A 25,344-nucleotide genomic window follows, 5' to 3' on the forward strand; every position below is an offset into this window, starting at 1 on the left:
TATAATGTGATATTTGTTATTTGAAAGAGCTGGATTTAGGCAGAGTAGTTTACCTTACTACTGAGATACAGGCTTCTGTCCAATTATGGTGATTTCATCCAATTATGGTGATTTCATCCAATTATGGTGATTTCATCCAATTATGGTGATTTCATCCAATATCCAGTATAATAGATTTCTCAGCACAGAATAAAATTCTGCATTAAGATACCTTTGATAAAAAAACATTTTGTAAAATAAAATAAATAATAAATCTACTAACTCAACTACCAATAAAATTATGTCACTGTTTTGATTTGAAATTGAATGAATTTAACTGTTTTGTGATGACAAAAAATAAATGTGTCTCAATAACCATGCAACTCTTGTTGTCAGTTTCAGTAATAATGAACACAAGTGATATTAGATGAATATTTTAATAAAGTAAATACTCGTATTGATAAAACTATTCAGATGATAGGAAAAGAAAACATGAGATTGGCATATCACAGGCATAAGAGTAATTCATGTGACTTAACATACTATGACATAACAGTTTAAAATGCCTTACGTTAATGAGATGGTTGATATCTAACCTTGATTCAAATGTGATTTTGCTTTTAATTGCACGATATTAATACCACATTTTGGACTCTGAAGAATTTATTTTAAATAAGTTTTACTTATCTTTTATTCATCTTCTGTTTATCAGCAGGGTTTGTATTTATTTTTATTCCCTTTTTTCTCTGTATCTCATTATCTCAGTCTCTCTGCATTTCTGTACCTCTGTATCTCTGTCTCTGCATCTCGGTCTCTGCATCTCTGTACCTCAGTATCTGTATCTCAGTCTCTCTGTATCAGTCTCTCTGTATCTCAGTCTCAGTCACTCTGTATCTCAGTCTCAGTCTCAGTATCTCTGTCTCTGTATCAGTCTCTCTGTATCTCAGTCTCAGTCTCAGTATCTTTGTATCTCAGTCTTAGTATCTCTGTATCTCAGTGTTTCAGTGTCTGTATCTCAGTCTCAGTATCTCTGTATCCAAGTGTCTGTATCTCAGTGTCTGTATCTCAGTGTCTGTATCTCAGTGTCCGTATCTCAGTGTCCGTATCTCAGTATCTCAGTCTCAGTATCTCAGTCTCAGTATATCAGTCTCTGTATCTCAGTCTCTGTATCTAAGTGTCTGTATCTCAGTGTCTGTATCTAAGTGTCTGTATCTCAGTGTCTGTATCTCAGTGTCTGTATCTAAGTGTCTGTATCTCAGTGTCTGTATCTAAGTGTCTGTATCTCAGTCTCAGTATCTCTGTATCTCAGTGTCTGTATCTCAGTATCTCTGTATCTCAGTGTCTGTATCTCAGTATCTCAGTGTCTGTATCTCAGTCTCAGTATCTCTGTATCTGTATCTCAGTATCTCTGTATCTGTATCTCAGTATCTCTGTATCTCAGTATCTCTGTATCTCAGTCTCAGTGTTTCAGTCTCTGTATCTCAGTCTCAGTATCTCAGTATCTCTGTATATCTGTATCTCAGTGTCTGTATCTCAGTGTCTGTATCTCAGTCTCTGTATCTAAGTGTCTGTATCTAAGTGTCTGTATCTCAGTGTCTGTATCTCAGTGTCTGTATCTCAGTGTCTGTATCTCAGTGTCTGTATCTCAGTGTCTGTATCTCAGTGTCTGTATCTAAGTGTCTGTATCTAAGTGTCTGTATCTAAGTGTCTGTATCTAAGTGTCTGTATCTAAGTGTCTGTATCTCAGTGTCTGTATCTAAGTGTCTGTATCTAAGTGTCTGTATCTCAGTGTCTGTATCTCAGTGTCTGTATCTCAGTATCTGTGTATCTCAGTATCTGTGTATCTCAGTATCTGTGTATCTCAGTATCTGTGTATCTAAGTATCTGTGTATCTAAGTATCTGTGTATCTCAGTATCTGTGTATCTAAGTATCTGTGTATCTCAGTATCTGTGTATCTAAGTATCTGTGTATCTCAGTATCTGTGTATCTCAGTATCTGTGTATCTAAGTATCTGTGTATCTAAGTATCTGTGTATCTCAGTATCTGTGTATCTAAGTATCTGTGTATCTCAGTATCTGTGTATCTAAGTATCTGTGTATCTCAGTATCTGTGTATCTAAGTATCTGTGTATCTAAGTATCTGTGTATCTCAGTATCTGTGTATCTAAGTATCTGTGTATCTCAGTATCTGTGTATCTCAGTATCTGTGTATCTAAGTATCTGTGTATCTAAGTATCTGTGTATCTCAGTATCTGTGTATCTAAGTATCTGTGTATCTCAGTATCTGTGTATCAAAGTATCTGTGTATCTCAGTATCTGTGTATCTAAGTATCTGTGTATCTAAGTATCTACGCCAGACTTGCTGCTTCATATACATGACACTTTATTACATTCACCATTCTACAAAATTGTTTTAGTGTTCACTGTCATATTTGATCAATCACTTTATGCATGGCTTCAAAAGCCGATATTCTTTTCAATGTTATCATACCTTTATATCTTGAATTCAATGACATCATTAGGGTTCATCACAAAACCACTGTATGATTTCTATACACTGTTGTATGTCATCACATTCACCCAACATGGTATGTGAAACAACCTCACAAAGTAAGGATTATTGATGTGGATAAATGTACATGACATTTTCAACCAATCACATCTGGCAATACATTACTGTGCTTAGATATTTCTAGCATAGTATCTAGGTGTTAGTGGAGTAGTGTATGCTGTGACTATACCTTTTCACCACCACTTCCCTCTCTATTCAGCACAAATTCACAAAATAGTCCTGTTACCATACTTCCCGAGTATAAGCCTGAACATGTAAAATCGGGAAAATTGGGGTGTGGGCTTATACTCGAGGACCATCTCAGAAAAGATCATTTTTTGGTGGGTTTAAAATTGTAACTATCTTTCCAACCACAAAAAATTATCCAAATTACATTTTTCGTTCACAGCGCCGGTCTCGGAAAAATATTACATCTTTTTGATTTCCACAACACTTTTTACAATGAAGAAACTAACATGTTTATAAAAATACACACATTTTATTACAATATGATTTACATATCGTCTGAATTTACGGTGAAATAATGGGTAGGGTCTGTGGGAAAACTGTTGAAGGTTAGATCTTTATCATTATCTTCGTTGTGGAATGTTTTTGATTGTACGCAAACTCTCAATACAAATCAATAACCGCCATGGTGTTTTTCATCATGATTTGACCTGAACAACTACCTTTGACCTAACAGGTCACGTCTTTTGGTAACTAATCAAAATGCTGTGTCATACAGATGAAGTTTTCAGATTATTGACAAAGTAATTTTTCAACGCAATGCGGAAGTGAATTATCGCGATGTAAAAATGTGATCTGATTTCGACCAAAAACGGTGATTTTTTCCCCTAAAGCTGTTGATTCACAATTTTTGAAGGGTAAACTGAGGGTGGAGGAAGTATTCAAACTTTTTACGGTTTCCAACAAGTCATGTCAAAGAATAGTTTGCTCGTTCACATCCCATTCACAATGGTCTCAATGGACGCGATTATTCAGAAAAGTAAAATGATGTTCAATGACCAACGACTTGACGATCACATTTTTGGCGTTTCTAAAACTACTACTCAAAAGAAATATGGATTACTTCAGTATTGCAACATCGGGGTTCATCCTGAATAAATAACAGAATAGAAAAGGTGCAAACCATGTTCCGTACGTTCGCCGGCCATGCACGTTGAAATTAATGCGAGTTTTCTCGCAAAAGCAGGAACCACATTACCATATCAGTCATGATTATTAAGCAATGAAATGAAATACACTTTTTACATGCATATTTAAATAAATGTCATCAACACCCTGGGTCTATACTCGGGATGCCCTCAACTTGTTAAATGTCTAAAAACGGAGGGGTGGGCTTATACTCGGGGAGGGGCTTATGCTCAGAAAAGTATGGTAATAGTCTGCATTTCCCTTCAGAAGATTGGGACCAAAATAGCCAAATTTTTCAAGTAAAAACTGAAAATTGACCTGAATTTTGTCTGTTGGCTCCAAAATTAGGGTTCGTTTTCAGAAATATTGAAGAATACAAGAAAAAAATACAGAATAATGTGAAAGTCTGGTGGTGAGAAGGTTAATATTGACTGATCAGTGGGTTATTGCTGAGTGATCATTGTGACCTGTACCTTTGTATACAATTCAGTGAACAGTGTTATCAGTGACTGAGTGATTAAGTGCATGTTGTAATGTTACTGGTAAATAAATTAATAATACCAATTCTCTCTTTACAGTGACAGAAGGTACAAGTCCAATTGACAGCGAATTTCGCTCACAGATAGAAACAATTCGCAACATTGGGGGAGAGGGATGGTTAAGAATGCTGAATGAGATACAATCCCCTGAGAAACCAAGTTCATCTACTACATCTCAAAATCAACAGGGAACTCCTCATGTAGCTGAAAAGATGGGAAGGGCTGAAGGAGGTCATGGGACTATGAATGCACATCAGTCACTAAAACAAGCAGTCATGGAGGAAATTGCTGACGGAAAGAATGCTGACAGTCGGTATGTCACTTGTATTTGAAAAGAAGCTGTGAGCATCATTCAGCAGCAAAACTGATTATGAAAATCTCCATAGCAATATCCATTTTAATACTACATTATCTCATGAAACAATGTTGTTAGCAGCCTTTGTTATGACTTTGCCTTCAACCACACTCCTTAAAGTGCCTGTGCAATGCCCACCCACGCGTTTCCCCTTTTAGATTCGTGTCCCACTGAAATTGGCAGTTGAAAATAGTTACTCGTATCCAAGTAAATTTGAGATATTTCTCGCCCACCTTTACTGAAACGGTCGACTGTTTCCGAAAATGCGCCACCAAATGTCAAAATATGAGAGGAAGCTGTAATTTTATAACACTGCGTTATTCAACATACTTTTAAACGCGCTTCTGTTTTTGTCAATTATATTTTTTTTGAGACAGAGTTTTTAAAAGTTGTCTTCAGCACAAATATTGATGGTGAAACGTTGTGTGGTGGGCAGTTGCAGTAATACGTATAGTCATAGTGTAAGTACCGAATTGGATGTGGATGAAAGCCGTGAAACGAGAAAAGGTTAGGGTGGACCTTCTCCTTATAGCGTCATATGTAGTGTCCACTTCACCTCAGATTCTTTTTTCGAAAAACTGTCCGTGAAAAATCAACAAGGTTTTAACGAGAAATGCCGACAACTTAAACCTGGTGCAATACCAACACTTTTGAAAGAAATAGATTCCGGACCAGCCCATGTTCACCGAGGCGGATTTCAGAAGAGAGAGAGAGAGACGTCAGACAAACATGAAATTACGCAGCCCTGCATTTTCGCAGGCTAAAAGTTTCTGAATTGCTCGGTGATTGGTGTTGAACGTCTAATTCACACCTTTACTTGCAGCTTGATCTGCATAATAATTCATGGAATAAGAATCTGGGCTTGGTCTGTCAATGCGTTTCCACCAAATAAATGTTTAATATGATGTCATGTTTATGACAATCACGCTAACTCAAATTCGCTCTGATTTTGTTTGTATATGTGTCGCTCTCAATTATTTGTGTTATTCAATTAAATGCTGCCATTCACGCACTTGTCCTCGTCGTGACCATACGCGTTCACCTATTTCAACTGAATGTCAATTTATTTCCACGTGGCTGTCACTTATTTAGTAACCGTGATTTGTCTTTTTTTTTTAATTATTTCTCTATTTTTTTATCACTATAGTTTAATGTTTAGAATGTCAAAATATGTTAATTCTTTTTATTTTAATTTTGAATGTTTGTTTTTGTTTTTTACGATCCATGAAATAAAAGAATGTAGTGACGTGCCCAGTAACCTGCTAAATAAACGAAGTTTAAACGAAGCAGGCAATAATTCTGAGGAAACTCATGATCTAAGTTTATGGAGCATAATAAAGAGTTCACACATACTTCTTTAAAGTTATCGATAAGATATTTTATAAAGAGTAGTACGCTAAACCTCTTACTGTCAAGCAGCAGTGTACAAATGTGCACCCGTGACGGTGACGATCACAGTGACTAGCTACACCAGAACGGACATAGTTCGCATCTAACTCAACCCCATGCAACATATTTGATACTATGTGTACATTATGGTCCATTCTTCCTTGACAAACAAGTACATAAGTGACAATTTAGTCAAAGATAAGAAAAGTGCACAAGATATTTGCCTTATTTACTCGTATCAGCAATGGAAGCTGCCCAACGAGTTCCCCTTCTGACATCACAAGGGGAATTTCTGTATGCAAATGAGAAGCTGATGAGGAGCCTCGTTTCGAAATACACAAAAATAAGTTTAAGGTAGAAGCCTACTCATAAATTAAAAAACCCAGAATTTATTCATTTTGCAATAAATTGTACCCCAAGGCAATATAAGGATATTGACCTGAAAAAAGTTGGGTGTCACCAGCATTTTTTTCGAGAAATTGAGGGTTTTATTTTAGTGGAAAATCGCCATTTTGACACTATTATAATGCTTTTACCACAGGTTTTTATGGCAGCGATATTATGCAATATCTCAAAATCTAGCCTGGTGACATAGGCTGAAAAAATCATGTATTGTTAATGATGGAGTACTTTTTGTTGTTCTGAATTATTTAAAAAATCTGGGTTTTAAAAAGTGTCAAAAAATGCAGTTTTTCTTTAACATTGTGTTCTATGGAAATGTTCTAAAAATAGCAATTTTCAAGAAATATTAGGACACATTTCTCAAAAAGCATAACTAACACACAAAATAATGCTATTTCATTATACCATAAGACATTAGCTTCATGATTGTACATAATAAACTAATGAACATTGTCATGCGATTTATGACCAATTTTGTCAAAAATTGTGACTAGGCTTCTACCTTAAAACCCATTTTTTCACTTAAAAAATTAATTTATGCTTAGAAACATAAAAAATAATAATATTTATGTATCAATGGATAATTTTAGGCGTGAAAATAGCAGCCATTTCACAGGAACTTTAAATTTGTGTCAAGTGTCAGCTTGTTGGAAATAAAAATACCAAAGTCAATTGATACTACTAATCATACAAGAAATCTTGTATCAGAGATTGACAGGTAGATAATGGTTTGCATTATCAGTTTATTTTGGTGCACACTGTAAATATTCATTGGTAAATGTCCTTGAGAATATAACTAACTGATCAGTATTTGTTTTAGCATGAGGGCTTGATTATCTGCTTGTTTATGTTGATTTTCACCAACGAATAGTGTTTGTTATATTTTGTTAGGTAAATAATGATAATAATAATAATAATAATAATGTTTATTCAACCTTTGTATCGGCAGCATGAAAACAGTACATATCTTTAAATTACAGATGTTTGTGAAGAGCATCAATGTCCAATATTTCATTATACATCATCAAGTTTGTCAGGGCCATCATTTGCCTGTGTTTCTCTGTGATACAAAATGTTAGGACATTGAGTAACGAAACCTTTGAGTTTCGAAATCAACTATGCCCATATTTTAGAAACCACATTGTAACTCAATGTTCAATTTACAGTTAACTAAACCTCAAGTTATGGGCCACATACATTTTTGTTTTTGTTGAACATCCACATTTAGTAACTCAAACTTTAATTAACAGTTAACAAAATTTATGGACAATCATGCTGAATGAAAAGTAAAATGGTGTTTGTTTATTCACAGATCCATGAACTCATTTGATCAGACAGACAAAGACGGTTGTGGTCAAGGAATCCCATTACCTGCATCACAACAACAGTTTCTGTGTATACTAGAATCTATCTCCAAACACAGCCAGGCTGATGAGTTCCCTATTGAGGATCTTTTACTCACAAGGATTCCAATTCCACCTGGAGAGTATTGCAACTCATTGGACAACAGTGGTGAAATGGAGGGTGAGGACAGCAGACAACCCCCAGAGGGGGAGAGTGATACATCCGAGGCTGAGGCAACACCTTCTGAAGACAGTCATATCAAGAACCAAGACCAGACGCAAAGCTTGCAACATTATGTCGATAACATGCCAGTAAATCAAATGAAGGATTTTGTGCAATATCTGGTTGAGTTGTGTGTAGGAGCCAGAGCTGCTCTTGGAGATGTCTCTGTTAAAATGGGCGTGGTTGAGAAGTTCCGGGAGCATCTGGAGAAACGTTTGCAGACACTGATGCCTGGTGCATTGTTTGAAGTAATGAATTCAGCAAGAGAGAGGATAACTCCCCAATCCTCTCTCAGAGTTACTTTCAAAGCTGGTTCCACTGAAGAGATTGCTGTCACATCAGAAGCAGCAATATGTCTGCCAGCACCACTACCTGTACCAGTAATTGATCCAGTTAGGATTTACTCAGAAGAAGCTTTGAATGAGCTTTCCAACTATAATGCAAAAGCTAATCTTAGGGTCCCTGATGCAATGAAGAGTTTGGCTTCTCTTAGAGGTTTGGCTTTGGTGAAATATTACCATGAGAACATTGCTCAGATCAGCAGTGATCTAGAGGAGTTGAAATTTATCATGTGGTGTGGCGTAATTCCTCACAGTACGCCAACCAATGAAGTAGTGACCTGTGTGATGCTCAGTTCCAGAGCGCTCTATTTTGTTTCTGATGAAGAAGTGGAGCTGTGGAGAAACCAACCCACAAGTGTAACAGACTCTTGGAAGTGCCATCGAAGAATGCATAGTGATTCTATACTGGAACATATGCAGAGAGCGGCAAAGGGAAGATCTAAATCATCTGGTGGTAGACATGAAGGCACAAGTCATTCTAGCGGTGTCATCATGGATGTGAGTCCTGACAGCAGCCAAGGGCAAGTCAGATGTTTTCATGTGTTACAGCTTAACAACCTCAAGCAAGTATTCATAGGGATGTTTGATCAGAGTTTGCGTCTGACTGGACCAGATACTGCAAACACACTTGCCTGTATTACCAGAGACTACCATCTGACACATGGATTCCTTGACGCCCTCATGGCAGCTCTCTGTTTTGTCAACATTGCAACGCCATCCCCAGAGATGGAACGCAGTGCATCTGATTTTGAAGTCTACAGTGCTTCTGCGAAAGCAAGGTCATGTTCTGAAAACTTAGAGTTTGTTCACCCGAGTAAAGTGAGATTTGTCTACCCAAATGAGGAAGTTGTAAGTGACTTGACATTCACCATCATTGACAGCATCAAAGAATATGACCCAGTCAATGATGTCACAATCTTGATGTATTCACTACTATTTCAAGTTTCTCCATGTGAAGAAGAATGTGACGAGTCTTCAAAGCTACCGTCAACGTCTATTACATCCAGGCTGCTTGAACCCAGAACCCTAATAGTGACCAACTCACACGTCATGATCTGCCTACAAGACCATGTTAGCTATCCACTACCAGATTTCGCTAAAATCCTCCCTGAAAACGCACAGTACAAGGTGTTAGAAGCAAAGAGACTGACTGATCTCAGGAGGGTGGTAATCAGTGACTTCGGAGCACGAGACATTGCCCTGGTCTTTGAAAAGACTGAAGTGGTGGTTGATGTCACAAGGGACTATTACAGTGCTCGTGATTCTCCAATAACGGATGAAGCAGGTCAGCAAGAGATCCAGTGGACTTTCATCTTACAGACGGTGGAAGAAAGAGAACGATTAACAAAGTTGCTTTCTAAACAATGGACAAACATTACAAGTAAAGAGTTATCAGTGCAAATAAATACATGACTAGACAAGATAAAACATGATTGACTGTATGGTATCTGATTATACAGCTGGATCAATATGGTCGATATTATGGTTTATTCTGTTATGAAAGTGACATGCTTTGTTGCAGCCAAGTCTAATAGCGATTCACCATTGGTGAAGGGTTAGACCAAAAAAAAGTGTTGCTTCTCAATCCATGGTAAATTGAAAAATGAAGTATCATGTGGTTTTAATTTTTTTTAATTGATATTATTTAATACAACAAGATACATGTACAATGTTTATCACTTATTGAATACATGCATTAAAGCTTGATTTGAATCAACAAAACATTTTCTTAAACTGAAAACAAACATTACCCTATTTTATCATATGTGGTACACTTTACTGGTACAAACAAAATTTGTGTGTTGCAGATTTGAAACTGATGCATGCGATGGCAAAAATCATATTAATCCATGGGGGGGGGGGGCTTAGTGGAAGCTCAGGTCTAATGTGACTCGTTATTCAATTGTGTTCTGTATGACTACTGTGGCATTTTAAAAATTATGATTTCAGTATAAATTTTGAAATTCTGAAAACAATAAATCAGTTGCCATATAGACAGAAAAAATCATGACACTTATGTTAACATAGCAACAGAAATGACGCCTACATTTACTGGAATTATGTCTCATCTTTTCTATATATATAATGTGTATCACAAAGAATGTGAATACTGTAAGGCAGGACTTTTTTTATTCCTTGTTTCTCAAGTTTTTATATAGGCAATTTTTTTGAGGAGGGCGAAAAAAAAAAAAAAATTCTTTTTTTCCCCATTAGATTTGTGTGATTCACAAAGAATTGTAAGTGAGATCATTGATCGGAGAGAAGAAATGAAATAAAATTTTATTCCATGTATAACCTTGCGCGAGACTTCGGTACGAAAATGCAACTTGAATTTGGTATGAGGCGGGCAGCAAAAAAATGAAGATAAAAAAAAATATTTTTTTAGCAATTTTTTGCGCTTACAAGTCGGCGGGCGCGAGAAATTACGCTGAAATAAAATTTTATTTTTATTTCATTTTCAGCTCCTGTTCATTCGGCAGGTTCGCGAAACAAGGGATAATAAAAGTCTGGCCTAAACAGGATTGAAATGTTGATATGCTGATTGTGATCTTATCATTTGATTATGAGATTAGATTTAAGGGTAAATTCACACTGAGCTGTATCCTAAGCTGATGGTTAGAATCCAAAAAACATTGAAGACAGAACCATGTAAATTTTCTCTTTCTGAGACAAGTTTTGACCTGCATATTAAATTGGAGACCACTGATCATGTTCGACATCAGGGTAATTCATGATTGTATGTATCTCGTAACTATTAGCAGTGCTACCAGATTTAACCTAGCTGAATGAATTATCTTATGTAGCCATGTCCGTGTGATGAACCATTTTGAGTAGATGTATTTAGAGTTGGAGGGCACTAAGACAACATTGCTGAATAATACTAATAAGTAGTTATAAACATTTGTTTATACTATTTCCAGGTGCTAATCTTTGAATGTTAAGTCTATATATGGGCAATTTTGTTGCCACTACAGTAAAACTGATGAATTATTGAAAATGTCTAACTCTGTATTACCATACAATCAATAATTGTATCTCACAAAGCATTTAAATGAGCATTGCAGATATTGTCTAACATGTCAGTCTTGAAAGAAGCTTTACCTTATGACTACTGTGGGTTTTATAGTAATGTACAGCACTGTGGGCTGTAAGAAATGTGTTGGTGCCAATCGATCATGGCCAGTAAACTGATATTGCATTATTCAATGTCAGTATACTTGGAGGAAGGCTTTAGAAAGATTGTTGAATTTATTATCAGCTTGACTCCAGATTTGAACTTGACATAATTGTTATCTTCAGTTGTTTCTGGGGAAGTGACAAAATCTGTTGGATTTGGGTTGTAGTAGGCATTGGCAAAAACTATGCATAAAACTGTTTATGATATCCCTTACAATGCAATATTCAATGCAGTTATAGCTGTGTTAATTATGACTTGTCATGGAATCAAAACTGATTAGTGTTGTAAAGAGTGCATTTTGAAATTGTTTTTAATCATTTTTTTAAAAACTTAATTGAATTTGTTATTTACAAAAGTTGGATATGTGGCTGATTAATATGCAGATTATTGTATCATGTGGTTAATTTCATACAGTAAAATAGCATCGAATATACTTTTGTTTCACTGTTTTGATTTCAAGGGTGCAAACTCCCCTAGGACATAGTGCATAGAAATGTAATATGGGCAATCTCAAATTCCCCATCTAGCCAATTTCAATCAATCACATTTATCATAAGCCTTTTCAGTTTCTTATCTTCATTCAATCTGATTAGTTTTTTTTATGTATTAATTCTGAACACAAAAAAATGTTGTGAATAATATATCTTTATTACTACACAATTGCACCATCACAGGGTACTGCAAGGTGAACAATCTGACAACTGCCCACCAAGTTACCTTAGATACCTAGTATCAAAGCAATTGAGCTGGTACTTTTCCAGAAAAAGTCTAAAATAGCATTTTCTACCAAATATTTCAAAAAAAAATTGAAGACATCTTTACGATATACATGGTTATTCACCAAGTATCGAAGTAATTGGCTTGGTCGTTTTCAGAAAGTCAAAAATTGAATTGTTGACAGTTGAACATACTAGGATCAACAATCACCTATACATGTATGAACAGCCTCGCCCAGTCAGAGCTAAACAAAATTATATCCCAATCCCTCACCATTTAACATATTTGCTGTACATCCAATGGAGCAACCTTGCATACTTATTATCATATACGCATTGGATAGAATAAGACTTTTTCGTAGTCAAAGCAAAATGGTCATCTTGGAATAGAATGTGACCCTTTCATGCTACGATTTTACAGCAGCAAAATGCTGTGCGTCTTTAAGGAAATAAAACATGTAGATAATCACTGTTTTAGTATTCAGTTCAGTCACAGACATGAGAAATTTTGATAATAAATTTGATTAACAAAATTTGCATAAATTAAAAATTCAGTAAAATACATGTTTATCCATGGTAGTTCCTCCATTAAAAGCACACTTACACTAACAATTGAATTTATTAACACTGGATCTTTGCATGTCAAATGTGATTTTGACCAGACATGCCATGCGAGTGCATTGATTCAAACATGAAATACTAAAGCTGTTTGGCACTTTCCAAGCAACTTGTGACCAATTGCACATTTCTGAATTAAATGACTGTTCACTTGCCCGGATAAGGACTGTTCAAGTTAGATCTATGCACTCAAGAGTTGCCGAATGCGTGTATGAGCGATCTGAACTGAGTATGCATGTAGTGGGGGAAAAATGTGCCTGATAGAAAGCCAAGATCTACCTTGCTGCACATGCCAAAATCATTCCCCTTGGTGGTGAACTTAAAGGGGAACCGCTCAATCCCATGGATTGCACCAAAGAATCATGGGACTCTATTGTTTATGTTGTTCACAATGTTAATCTATCTTTTGTTATCCATTGTTATTTTAATCCAGAAAGTAAATTTGTTGTGAGATTAGGCTCAACTGGAAGGTGCCCCTTTAAGAGATAATATATTACACTATTGCAATATCTTTTTACCTTAAAATGCAAACAGTACATCAATGTAATGGCTTTGAATTCTACATTGTTGATCCTGGGCGGTGCAATTTTGATGATTAACAGTAGGTCCTATTAAGCATCAATAGTCCACATAAAGGAATATAATATTTGGCACATGGCGTATCTTGCAATGCAAAACGCACCTACAGCTTGCTCATTTTGTTTCACAAATTTACTGTGTATCAAGACAAAAATAGACTTGTGTATGAAGCCACATATCTATGTACAATAGTCCCCAATGTGTCACAACTGTCACTTATTCATACAATATAACGAGTATTGTTAAAAACATTTTATTTTTTATATAAGACTATACATGAATAAAAAAGTTAAAAATATATTGTTTTTATAACACAATTTGCATGTTTAGTATTTGGGATATTAAGATTAATCAATAGTTTCACATACTTGGGTTGGTTTGAACTGAACATGTGAAAACATTTTATGACATTGTATTAGCACAGGGCTAACTATCGACTGACATATATACAAGTAGATTAGCCTCTATCTATCGCTCTCTATGTTGAGTTTCAATAAAAAAAGAAAAAAAATGTTTTGATTGAACAGTTATGTTTCACTTCCTTCTACATATTCTCCTGTATTAATACAAAGATTGTTTCAAAAATGTTGTATAGCAATAAGCAATTTATTTACAAAGTATTTCAAAGCCTTACCTGAAACTGTTATGATCAACCTTTACACTTTATCAGCAAATATTGGAATACAATTAAAAAATATGAAAATGAAAACATTTCTCTAAATATTGGAATTCATTGTGATGCATACTGATAGAAACAACAAGTTGAAATAATCAGTGATGCAATCCGTTCACACAAGTACATGTAATTTACTATACTATCAGACATGGCAACACTGTACAACTCAAAAATTAATAGGTTTAATGCACACTGTTTCCATGACAACTACAGATGCCAATCAGTGGAATGATACAAGTATTTTTTTTGAAAATTATCTTGTGCATGATATAGTAATATTAATGATGGTAATTTTGAAAAATCCATTGATGTTTGGGAATAAGTTATTTATTATTTCATTGGAATATGAAAGTACTTGTATATGCATTTATTATTTCACAGGGACATGAAAGTACTGGTATATGCATTGATTTATGGAGAACAAATTTTTGCTGGGAAAAATACATGTTTTATCAGAGAGTTGGAGAACTTGATTTTTTTACAAATAAATGGAAAGCATTCCATGTACTTTTGAGTACTATGGAAGAACCCCATGCTCACCCTGATGTTTGTGATGAATCAAAGTTACTTGGTATTTTTATGCAAGTGAAAATACAACAAGGATACACTACATCAAAGAATAAACATGCATTTTAAAGACGTCAATTAAATAACATTCATTTGCATATCTTTTGAATGTGAATGTATTTTAAAGACAAAGCTAACTCTTGTTACCTTTACAAAATAAACTCAGGTTGCAAAAAATACAGTGCTAAGTATTTTGGGGAAATGAACTACATAAACTGTCAATCAAAATAACAAATCAATGCACTTAACATCATTTAAATATTGTCATTGTCTATACTATTTTATGTTTAGTAAATATTTGTAGTCAAATTACACCCGTATAAAAGTGACGCTATATGATGACTTATATATCTAACACTCAACAGGTTAAGTAGAAACAAAATGACTGTGCATCATGTGTTCAAAAAGTCATCAAAACTGTAATCACAATGTACATGTACTTGTAATGTAACAGACCCCATAATACAAACCATTTTGTACAAAATTGTCAGCATTCCATTGAGACAATGGCATATGTTGTCAATAAGCTGAGAAATATAGTGTATGGTTTGTGTGACAAATCAAAGGATGATTTCAATGCTAGCATACTTTAGTCATTACAACAAATATAGTATTACATGGGATCCTACTCGTCCTTCTTAATAGTAAAATGTCAAACATAAAATAAACATTATTAATTGGTAGAGGGATACTATAAAAAATAATCACCAAAACCATTTGCATTATTGTGTTTTGCCACTCCAGATACATCGCCTTGTTAAATAGAAGGTACTGGTACATTGATGTGTAACTGTACACTGTTCTAACTTATATGGTCTCAGATCACTACACAAAATAGCCATAAATCTTTTGGAATTACAATGAACATAGCAATAAGTTATTACTGAATGCTACATTCACAATGGTCATCAAGAGTGAAGTACTACAGAACTACTACAATTCCATGGGTCTAATTTATAATATATTAATGCAGAGGGGATGATGCTGGCTGGAGAGGCCTTTAGCTGTCTTCACCATTTAACAAAATTTTCAGGCTTGTAATTTTCATGAAATATAAACATTGATTGGAAAATATTTGTCATATAACAAATGTGCTCTTTGTCATGTAACCATGTTAAAGGTATAATAAAATATAATTTTATGTTATAGACTATTATAGTGTGACAGCCTATAGAGTATGAATTAATTTTAAATTGACGTTGGTTGACATTAGTGTATGCTACAAGCACAAATTTTCTATGAAAACTGAGCAATATCTCTTTTATACCATGTGACCACTCCATCTTTATGAAGCTGATGCATGAGTGCGATTTCTCTCTGATAATCATGACTACCAGTTACTTTGTCATATTTGACATAGTCTTTATCATAATAATGCATGCTATAATCATAGGTATATCCCATGCCATATATGGTGACGTGATCACATCCTCCATGCAAGGCAGTCATCAACATCATACCTCCTGTAGTAGGACGAAAAGATTTGGTATTTTCCCAGCTGCAATAAATAAATAACATAGATATAAAATAAGGTGCACATTCCAAAGCTGATGGGGCTAGGATTCCAAATATGATTTACACACAGATATATATTACTAGGCTGGTGTGGCTTGGGATATCTGGGACTGATTTACACACAGATATGTATTCCTGAGCTGGTGTGGCTTGGAATATCTGGTTCTGATTTACACACAGATATGTATTCCTGGGCTGGTGTGGCTTGGGATATCTGGTTCTGATTTACACACAGATATATATTCCTAGGCTGGTGAGGCTTGGGATATCTGGTTTTGATTTACACATAGATATGTATTCCTGGGTTGGTGTGGCTTGGGATATCTGGTTCTGATTTACACACAGATATATATTCCTAGGCTGGTGAGGCTTGGGATATCTGGTTCTGATTTACATACAGATATGTATTCCTAGGCTGGTGTGGCTTGGGATATATGGTTCTGATTTACACACAGATATGTATTCCTAGGCTGGTGTGGCTTGGGATATCTGGTTCTGATTTACACACAGATATGTATTCCTAGGCTGGTGTGGCTTGGGATATCTGGTTCTGATTTACACACAGATATATATTCCTAGGCTGGTGTGGCTTGGGGTATCTGGTTCTGATTTACACACAGATATGTATTCCTGGGTTGGTGTGGCTTGGGATATCTGGTTCGGATTTACACACAGATATGTATTCCTAGGCTGGTGAGGCTTGGGATATCTGGTTCGGATTTACACACAGATATGTATTCCTAGGCTGGTAGGGCTTGGGATATCTGGTTCTGATTTACACACAGATATGTATTCCTGAGCTGTTAGGGCTTGGGATATCTGGTTCTGATTTACACACAGATATGTATTCCTAGGCTGGTGTGGCTTGGGATATCTGGTTCTGATTTACACACAGATATATATTCCTAGGCTGGTGAGGCTTGGGATATCTGGTTCTGATTTACACACAGATATGTATTCCTGGGCTGTTAGGGCTTGGGATATCTGGTTCTGATTTACACACAGATATGTATTCCTGGGGTGGTGTGGCTTGGGATATCTGGTTCTGATTTACACACAGATATGTATTCCTGGGCTGTTAGGGCTTGGGATATCTGGTTCTGATTTACACACAGATATGTATTCCTAGGCTGGTGTGGCTTGGGATATCTGGTTCTGATTTACACACAGATATATATTCCTAGGCTGGTAGGGCTTGGGATATCTGGTTCTGATTTACACACAGATATGTATTCCTAGGCTGGTGTGGCTTGGGATATCTGGTTCTGATTTACACACAGATATATATTCCTAGGCTGGTGAGGCTTGGGATATCTGGTTCTGATTTACACACAGATATGTATTCCTGGGCTGTTAGGGCTTGGGATATCTGGTTCTGATTTACACACAGATATGTATTCCTGGGGTGGTGAGGCTTGGGATATCTGGTTCTGATTTACACACAGATATATATTCCTAGGCTGGTGATGGTTGGGATATCTGGTTCTGATTTACACACAGATATGTATTCCTGGGTTGGCGTGGCTTGGGGTATCTGGTTCTGATTTACACACAGATATATATTCCTAGGCTGGTGTGGCTTGGGATATCTGGTTCTGATTTACACACACATATATATTCCTAGGCTGGTGAGGCTTGGGATATCTGGTTCTGATTTACACACAGATATGTATTCCTAGGCTGGTAGGGCTTGGGATATCTGGTTCTGATTTACACACAGATATGTATTCCTAGGCTGGTAGGGCTTGGGATATCTGGTTCTGATTTACACACAGATATGTATTCCTGAGCTGGTGAGGCTTGGGATATCTGGTTCTGATTTACACATAGATATGTATTCCTAGGCTGGTAGGGCTTGGGATATCTGGTTCTGATTTACACACAGATATGTATTCCTGAGCTGGTGAGGCTTGGGATATCTGGTTCTGATTTACACATAGATATGTATTCCTGGGCTGGTGTGGCTCGGGATATCTGGTTCTGATTTACACACAGATATGTATTCCTAGGCTGGTGAGGCTTGGGATATCTGGTTCTGATTTACACACAGATATGTATTCCTGGGCTGGTGTGGCTTGGAATATCTGGTTCTGATTTACACACAGATATGTATTCCTGGGTTGGTGTGGCTTGGGATATCTGGTTCTGATTTACACACATATGTATTCCTGGGTTGGTGTGGCTTGGGATATCTGGTTCTGATTTACACACAGATATATATTCCTAGGCTGGTAGGGCTTGGGATATCTGCTTCTGATTTACACACAGATATGTATTTCTGGGCTGGTGTGGCTTGGAATATCTGGTTCTGATTTACACACAGATATGTATTCCCGGGCTGGTAGGGCTTGGGATATCTGGTTCTGATTTACACACAGATATGTATTCCTGGGCTGTTAGGGCTTGGGATATCTGGTTCTGATTTACACACAGATATGTATTCCTAGGCTTGGGATATCTGGTTCTAATTTACACACAGATATATATTCCTGGGCTGGTGTGGCTAGGAATATATGGTTCTGATTTACACACAGATATATATTCCTAGGCTGGTAGGGCTTGGGATATCTGGTTCTGATTTACACACAGATATATATTCCTAGGCTGGTAGGGCTTGGGATATCTGGTTCTGATTTACACACAGATATGTATTTCTGGGCTGGTGTGGCTTGGAATATCTGGTTCTGATTTACACACAGATATGTATTCCTGGGCTGGTAGGGCTTGGGATATCTGGATCTGATTTACACACAGATATGTATTCCTGGGCTGTTAGGGCTTGGGATATCTGGTTCTGATTTACACACAGATATGTATTCCTGGGCTGGTGTGGCTTGGAATATCTGGTTCTGATTTACACACAGATATGTATTACTCGGCTGGTGAGGCTTGGGACATCTGGTTCTGATTTACACACAGATATGTATTCCTAGGCTGGTGAGGCTTGGGATATCTGGTTCTGATTTACACACAGATATGTATTCCTAGGCTGGTGAGGCTTGGAATATATGGTTCTGATTTACACACAGATATGTATTCCTGGGTTGGTGTGGCTTGGGATATCTGGTTCAGATTTACACACAGATATATATTCCTAGGCTGGTGAGGCTTGGGATATCTGGTTCTGATTTACACACAGATATGTATTCCTAGGCTGGTGAGGCTTGGGATATCTGGTTCTGATTTACACACAGATATGTATTCCTGAGCTGGTGAGGCTTGGGATATCTGGTTCTGATTTACACATAGATATGTATTCCTAGGCTGGTAGGGCTTGGGATATCTGGTTCTGATTTACACACAGATATGTATTCCTGAGCTGGTGAGGCTTGGGATATCTGGTTCTGATTTACACACAGATATGTATTCCTGGGTTGGTGTGGCTTGGGATATCTGGTTCTGATTTACACACAGATATATATTCCTAGGCTGGTGAGGCTTGGGATATCTGGTTCTGATTTACACACAGATATGTATTCCTAGGCTGGTGAGGCTTGGGATATCTGGTTCTGATTTACACACAGATATGTATTCCTAGGCTGGTGAGGCTTGGAATATCTGGTTCTGATTTACACACAGATATGTATTCCTAGGCTGGTGTGGCTTGGGATATCTGGTTCTGATTTACACACAGATATATATTCCTAGGCTGGTGAGGCTTGGGATATCTGGTTCTGATTTACACACAGATATGTATTCCTAGGCTGGTGAGGCTTGGGATATCTGGTTCTGATTTACACACAGATATGTATTCCTAGGCTGGTGAGGCTTGGGATATCTGGTTCTGATTTACACACAGATATGTTTTCCTAGGCTGGTGAGGCTTGGGATATCTGGTTCTGATTTACACACAGATATGTATTCCTAGGCTGGTGTGGCTTGGAATATCTGGTTCTGATTTACACACAGATATGTATTCCTGGGTTGGTGTGGCTTGGGATATCTGGTTCTGATTTACACACAGATATGTATTCCTGGGTTGGTGTGGCTTGGGATATCTGGTTCTGATTTACACACAGATATATATTCCTGGGCTGGTGTGGCTTGGGATATCTGATTCTGATTTACACACAGATATATATTCCTAGGCTGGTAGGGCTTGGGATATCTGGTTCTGATTTACACACAGATATGTATTCCTAGGCTGGTAGGGCTTGAGATATCTGGTTCTGATTTACAAACAGATATGTATTCCTGGGCTGGTGTGGCTTGGGATATCTGGTTCTGATTTACACACAGATATGTATTCCTAGGCTTGGGATATCTGGTTCTGATTTACAAACAGATATGTATTCCTAGGCTGGTAGGGCTTGGGATATTTGGTTCTGATTTACACACAGATATGTATTCCTAGGCTGTTAGGGCTTGGGATATCTGGTTCTGATTTACACACAGATATATATTCCTAGGCTGGTGTGGCTTGGAATATCTGGTTCTGATTTACACACAGATATGTATTCCTGGGTTGGTGTGGCTTGGGATATCTGGTTCGGATTTACACACAGATATGTATTCCTAGGTTGGTAGGGCTTGGGATATCTGGTTCTGATTTACACACAGATATATATTCCTAGGCTGGTGTGGCTTGGAATATCTGGTTTTGATTTACACACAGATATGTATTCCTAGGCTGGTAGGGCTTGGGATACCTGGTTCTGATTTACACACAGATATGTATTCCTAGGCTGGTGTGGCTTGGGATATCTGGTTCTGATTTACACACATATATTCCTAGGCTGGTGTGGCTTGGGATATCTGGTTCTGATTTACACACAGATATGTATTCCTGGGCTGGTGTGGCTTGGAATATCTGGTTCTGATTTACACACAGATATGTATTCCTGGGTTGGTGTGGCTTGGGATATCTGGTTCTGATTTACACACAGATATGTATTCCTGGGTTGGTGTGGCTTGGGATATCTGGTTCTGATTTACACACAGATATATATTCCTAGGCTGGTAGGGCTTGGGATATCTGGTTCTGATTTACACACAGATATGTATTTCTGGGCTGGTGTGGCTTGGAATATCTGGTTCTGATTTACACACAGATATGTATTCCTGGGCTGGTAGGGCTTGGGATATCTGGTTCTGATTTACACACAGATATATATTCCTGGGCTGGTATGGCTAGGAATATCTGGTTCTGATTTACACACAGATATATATTCCTAGGCTGGTAGGGCTTGGGATATCTGGTTCTGATTTACACACAGATATATATTCCTAGGCTGGTAGGGCTTGGGATATCTGGTTCTGATTTACACACAGATATGTATTTCTGGGCTGGTGTGGCTTGGAATATCTGGTTCTGATTTACACACAGATATGTATTCTTGGGCTGGTAGGGCTTGGGATATCTGGGTCTGATTTACACACAGATATATATTCCTAGGCTGGTGAGGCTTGGGATATCTGGTTCTGATTTACACACAGATATGTATTCCTGAGCTGGTGAGGCTTGGGATATCTGGTTCTGATTTACACACAGATATGTATTCCTGGGTTGGTGTGGCTTGGGATATCTGGTTCTGATTTACACACAGATATGTATTCCTGGGTTGGTGTGGCTTGGGATATCTGGTTCTGATTTACACACAGATATATATTCCTAGGCTGGTAGGGCTTGGGATATCTGGTTCTGATTTACACACAGATATGCATTTCTGGGCTGGTGTGGCTTGGAATATCTGGTTCTGATTTACACACAGATATGTATTCCTGGGCTGGTAGGGCTTGGGATATCTGGTTCTGATTTACACACAGATATGTATTCCTGGGCTGTTAGGGCTTGGAATATCTGGTTCTGATTTACACACAGATATGTATTCCTAGGCTTGGGATATCTGGTTCTGATTTACACACAGATATATATTCCTGGGCTGGTGTGGCTAGAAATATATGGTTCTGATTTACACACAGATATATATTCCTAGGCTGGTAGGGCTTGGGATATCTGGTTCTGATTTACACACAGATATATATTCCTAGGCTGGTAGGTCTTGGGATATCTGGTTCTGATTTACACACAGATACGTATTTCTGGGCTGGTGTGGCTTGGAATATCTGGGTCTGATTTACACACAGATATGTATTCCTGGGCTGTTAGGGCTTGGGATATCTGGTTCTGATTTACACACAGATATGTATTCCTGGGCTGGTGTGGCTTGGAATATCTGGTTCTGATTTACACACAGATATGTATTACTCGGCTGGTGAGGCTTGGGATATCTGGTTCTGATTTACACACAGATATGTATTCCTATGCAGGTGAGGCTTTGGATATCTGGTTCTGATTTACACACAGATATGTATTCCTAGGCTGGTGAGGCTTGGGATATCTGGTTCTGATTTACACACAGATATGTATTCCTAGGCTGGTGAGGCTTGGAATATATGGTTCTGATTTACACACAGATATATATTCCTAGGCTGGTGAGGCTTGGGATATCTGGTTCTGATTTACACACAGATATGTATTCCTAGGCTGGTGAGGCTTGGGATATCTGGTTCTGATTTACACACAGATATGTATTCCTAGGCTGGTGAGGCTTGGAATATATGGTTCTGATTTACACACAGATATGTATTCCTAGGCTGGTGTGGCTTGGAATATCTGGTTCTGATTTACACACAGATATGTATTCCTAGGCTGGTGTGGCTTGGAATATCTGGTTCTGATTTACACACAGATATGTATTCCTAGGCTGGTGAGGCTTGGGATATCTGGTTCTGATTTACACACAGATATATATTCCTAGGCTGGTGAGGCTTGGAATATATGGTTCTGATTTACACACAGATATGTATTCCTAGGCTGGTGAGGCTTGGGATATCTGGTTCTGATTTACACACAGATATATATTCCTAGGCTGGTGAGGCTTGGAATATATGGTTCTGATTTACACACAGATATGTATTCCTAGGCTGGCGTGGCTTGGAATATCTGGTTCTGATTTACACACAGATATATATTCCTAGGCTGGTGAGGCTTGGGATATCTGGTTCTGATTTACACACAGATATGTATTCCTAGGCTGGTGTGGCTTGGGGTATCTGGTTCTGATTTACACACAGATATATATTCCTAGGCTGGTGAGGCTTGGAATATATGGTTCTGATTTACACACAGATATGTATTCCTAGGCTGGCGTGGCTTGGAATATCTGGTTCTGATTTACACACAGATATGTTTTCCTAGGCTGGTGAGGCTTGGGATATCTGGTTCTGATTTACACACAGATATGTATTCCTAGGCTGGTGTGGCTTGGGATATCTGGTTCTGATTTACACACAGATATGTATTCCTGGGTTGGTGTGGCTTGGGATATCTGGTTCTGATTTACACACAGATATACATTCCTGGGCTGGTGTGGCTTGGGATATCTGGTTCTGATTTACACACAGATATACATTCCTGGGCTGGTGTGGCTTGGGATATCTGATTCTGATTTACACACAGATATATATTCCTAGGCTGGTAGGGCTTGGGATATCTGGTTCTGATTTACACACAGATATGTATTCCTGGGTTGGTGTGGCTTGGGATATCTGGTTCTGATTTACACACAGATATGTATTCCTGGGTTGGTGTGGCTTGGGATATCTGGTTCTGATTTACACACAGATATACATTCCTGGGCTGGTGTGGCTTGGGATATCTGATTCTGATTTACACACAGATATATATTCCTAGGCTGGTAGGGCTTGGGATATCTGGTTCTGATTTACACACAGATATATATTCCTAGGCTGGTGTGGCTTGGAATATCTGGTTCTGATTTACACACATATATGTATTCCTGGGTTGGTGTGGCTTGGGATATCTGGTTCCGATTTACACACAGATATGTATTCCTAGGCTGGTAGGGCTTGGGATATCTGGTTCTGATTTACACACAGATATATATTCCTAGGCTGGTAGGGCTTGGGATATCTGGTTCTGATTTACACACAGATATATATTCCTAGGCTGGTGTGGCTTGGAATATCTGGTTCTGATTTACACACAGATATATATTCCTAGGCTGGTAGGGCTTGGGATATCTGGTTCAGATTTACACACAGATATATATTACTAGGCTGGTGTGGCTTGGGATATCTGGTTCTGATTTACACACAGATATATATTCCTAGGCTTGGGATATCTGGTTCTGATTTACACACAGATATATATTCCTAGGCTGGTGTGGCTTGGGATATCTGGTTCTGATTTACAAACAGATATATATTCCTAGGCTGGTGTGGCTTGGGATATCTGGTTCTGATTTACACACAGATATAAATGCCTAGGCTGGTGTGGCTTGGGATATCTGGTTCTGATTTACATACAGATATATATTCCTGGGCTGGTGTGGTTTGGAATATCAGGTTCTGATTTACACACATATGTATTCCTAGGCTGGTGTGGCTTGGGATATATGGTTCTGATTTACACACAGATATATATTCCTAGGCTGGTGAAGCTTGGGATATCTGGTTCTGATTTACACACAGAAATGTATTCCTAGGCTGGTGTGGCTTGGGATATCTGGTTCTGATTTACACACAGATATATATTCCTAGGCTAGTGAGGCTTGGGATATCTGGTTCTGATTTACACACAGATATATATTCCTAGGCTGGTGTGGCTTGGGATATCTGGTTCTGATTTACACACAGATATGTATTATTAGGCTGGTGTGGCTTGGAATATCTGGTTCTGATTTACACACAGATATGTATTCCTAGCCTGGTGTGGCTTGGGATATCTGGTTCTGATTTACACACAGATATATATTCCTAGGCTGGTGAAGCTTGGGATATCTGGTTCTGATTTACATACAGATATATATTCCTAGGCTGGTAGGGCTTGGGATATCTGGTTCTGATTTACACACAGATATATATTCCTAGGCTGTTAGTGGCTTGGGATATCTGGTTCTGATTTACACACAGATATATACATGTATTCCTAGGCTGGTGTGGTTTGGAATATCAGGTTCTGATTTATACACAGATATATATTCCTAGGCTGGTAGGGCTTGGGATATCTGGTTCTGATTTACACACAGATATATATTCCTAGGCTGGTTAAGCTTGGGATATCTGGTTCTGATTTACATACAGATATATATTCCTAGGCTGGTAGGGCTTGGGATATCTGGTTCTGATTTACATACAGATATATATTCCTAGGCTGGTGTGGCTTGGAATATCTGGTTCTGATTTACACACAT

General features: G+C 37.7%; 2 protein-coding genes across 4 annotated transcripts in view; one reads left to right on the forward strand and one right to left on the reverse strand.

Annotated features, from left to right (window-relative positions):
- The window catches only part of LOC102805812 (nischarin-like), a 38,436-nt gene extending 26,548 nt beyond the window's left edge, over nt 1–11,888 (forward strand). For both annotated transcript variants that reach the window (XM_085496714.1, XM_085496715.1), the window contains exons 12-13: nt 4,264–4,537; nt 7,683–11,888. In XM_085496714.1, coding sequence (XP_085352840.1) covers nt 4,264–4,537; nt 7,683–9,690 — 2,282 coding nt within the window. In that variant the 3' untranslated portion in view covers nt 9,691–11,888. The remainder of the gene's footprint in view (nt 1–4,263; nt 4,538–7,682) is intronic.
- A 1,717-nt stretch (nt 11,889–13,605) lies between these two features.
- LOC100366981 (alpha-N-acetylgalactosaminide alpha-2,6-sialyltransferase 1-like) overlaps nt 13,606–25,344 on the reverse strand; it is a 52,086-nt gene continuing 40,347 nt past the window's right edge. For both annotated transcript variants that reach the window (XM_006821242.3, XM_085496719.1), the window contains exon 8: nt 13,606–16,109. In XM_006821242.3, the coding sequence (XP_006821305.3) occupies nt 15,848–16,109 (262 nt within the window). In that variant the 3' untranslated portion in view covers nt 13,606–15,847. The remainder of the gene's footprint in view (nt 16,110–25,344) is intronic.

The sequence above is a fragment of the Saccoglossus kowalevskii genome, chromosome 3 (assembly GCF_978046115.1).
Source record: "Saccoglossus kowalevskii chromosome 3, keSacKowa6.1, whole genome shotgun sequence".
Taxonomy (NCBI): Eukaryota; Metazoa; Hemichordata; class Enteropneusta; family Harrimaniidae; genus Saccoglossus; species Saccoglossus kowalevskii.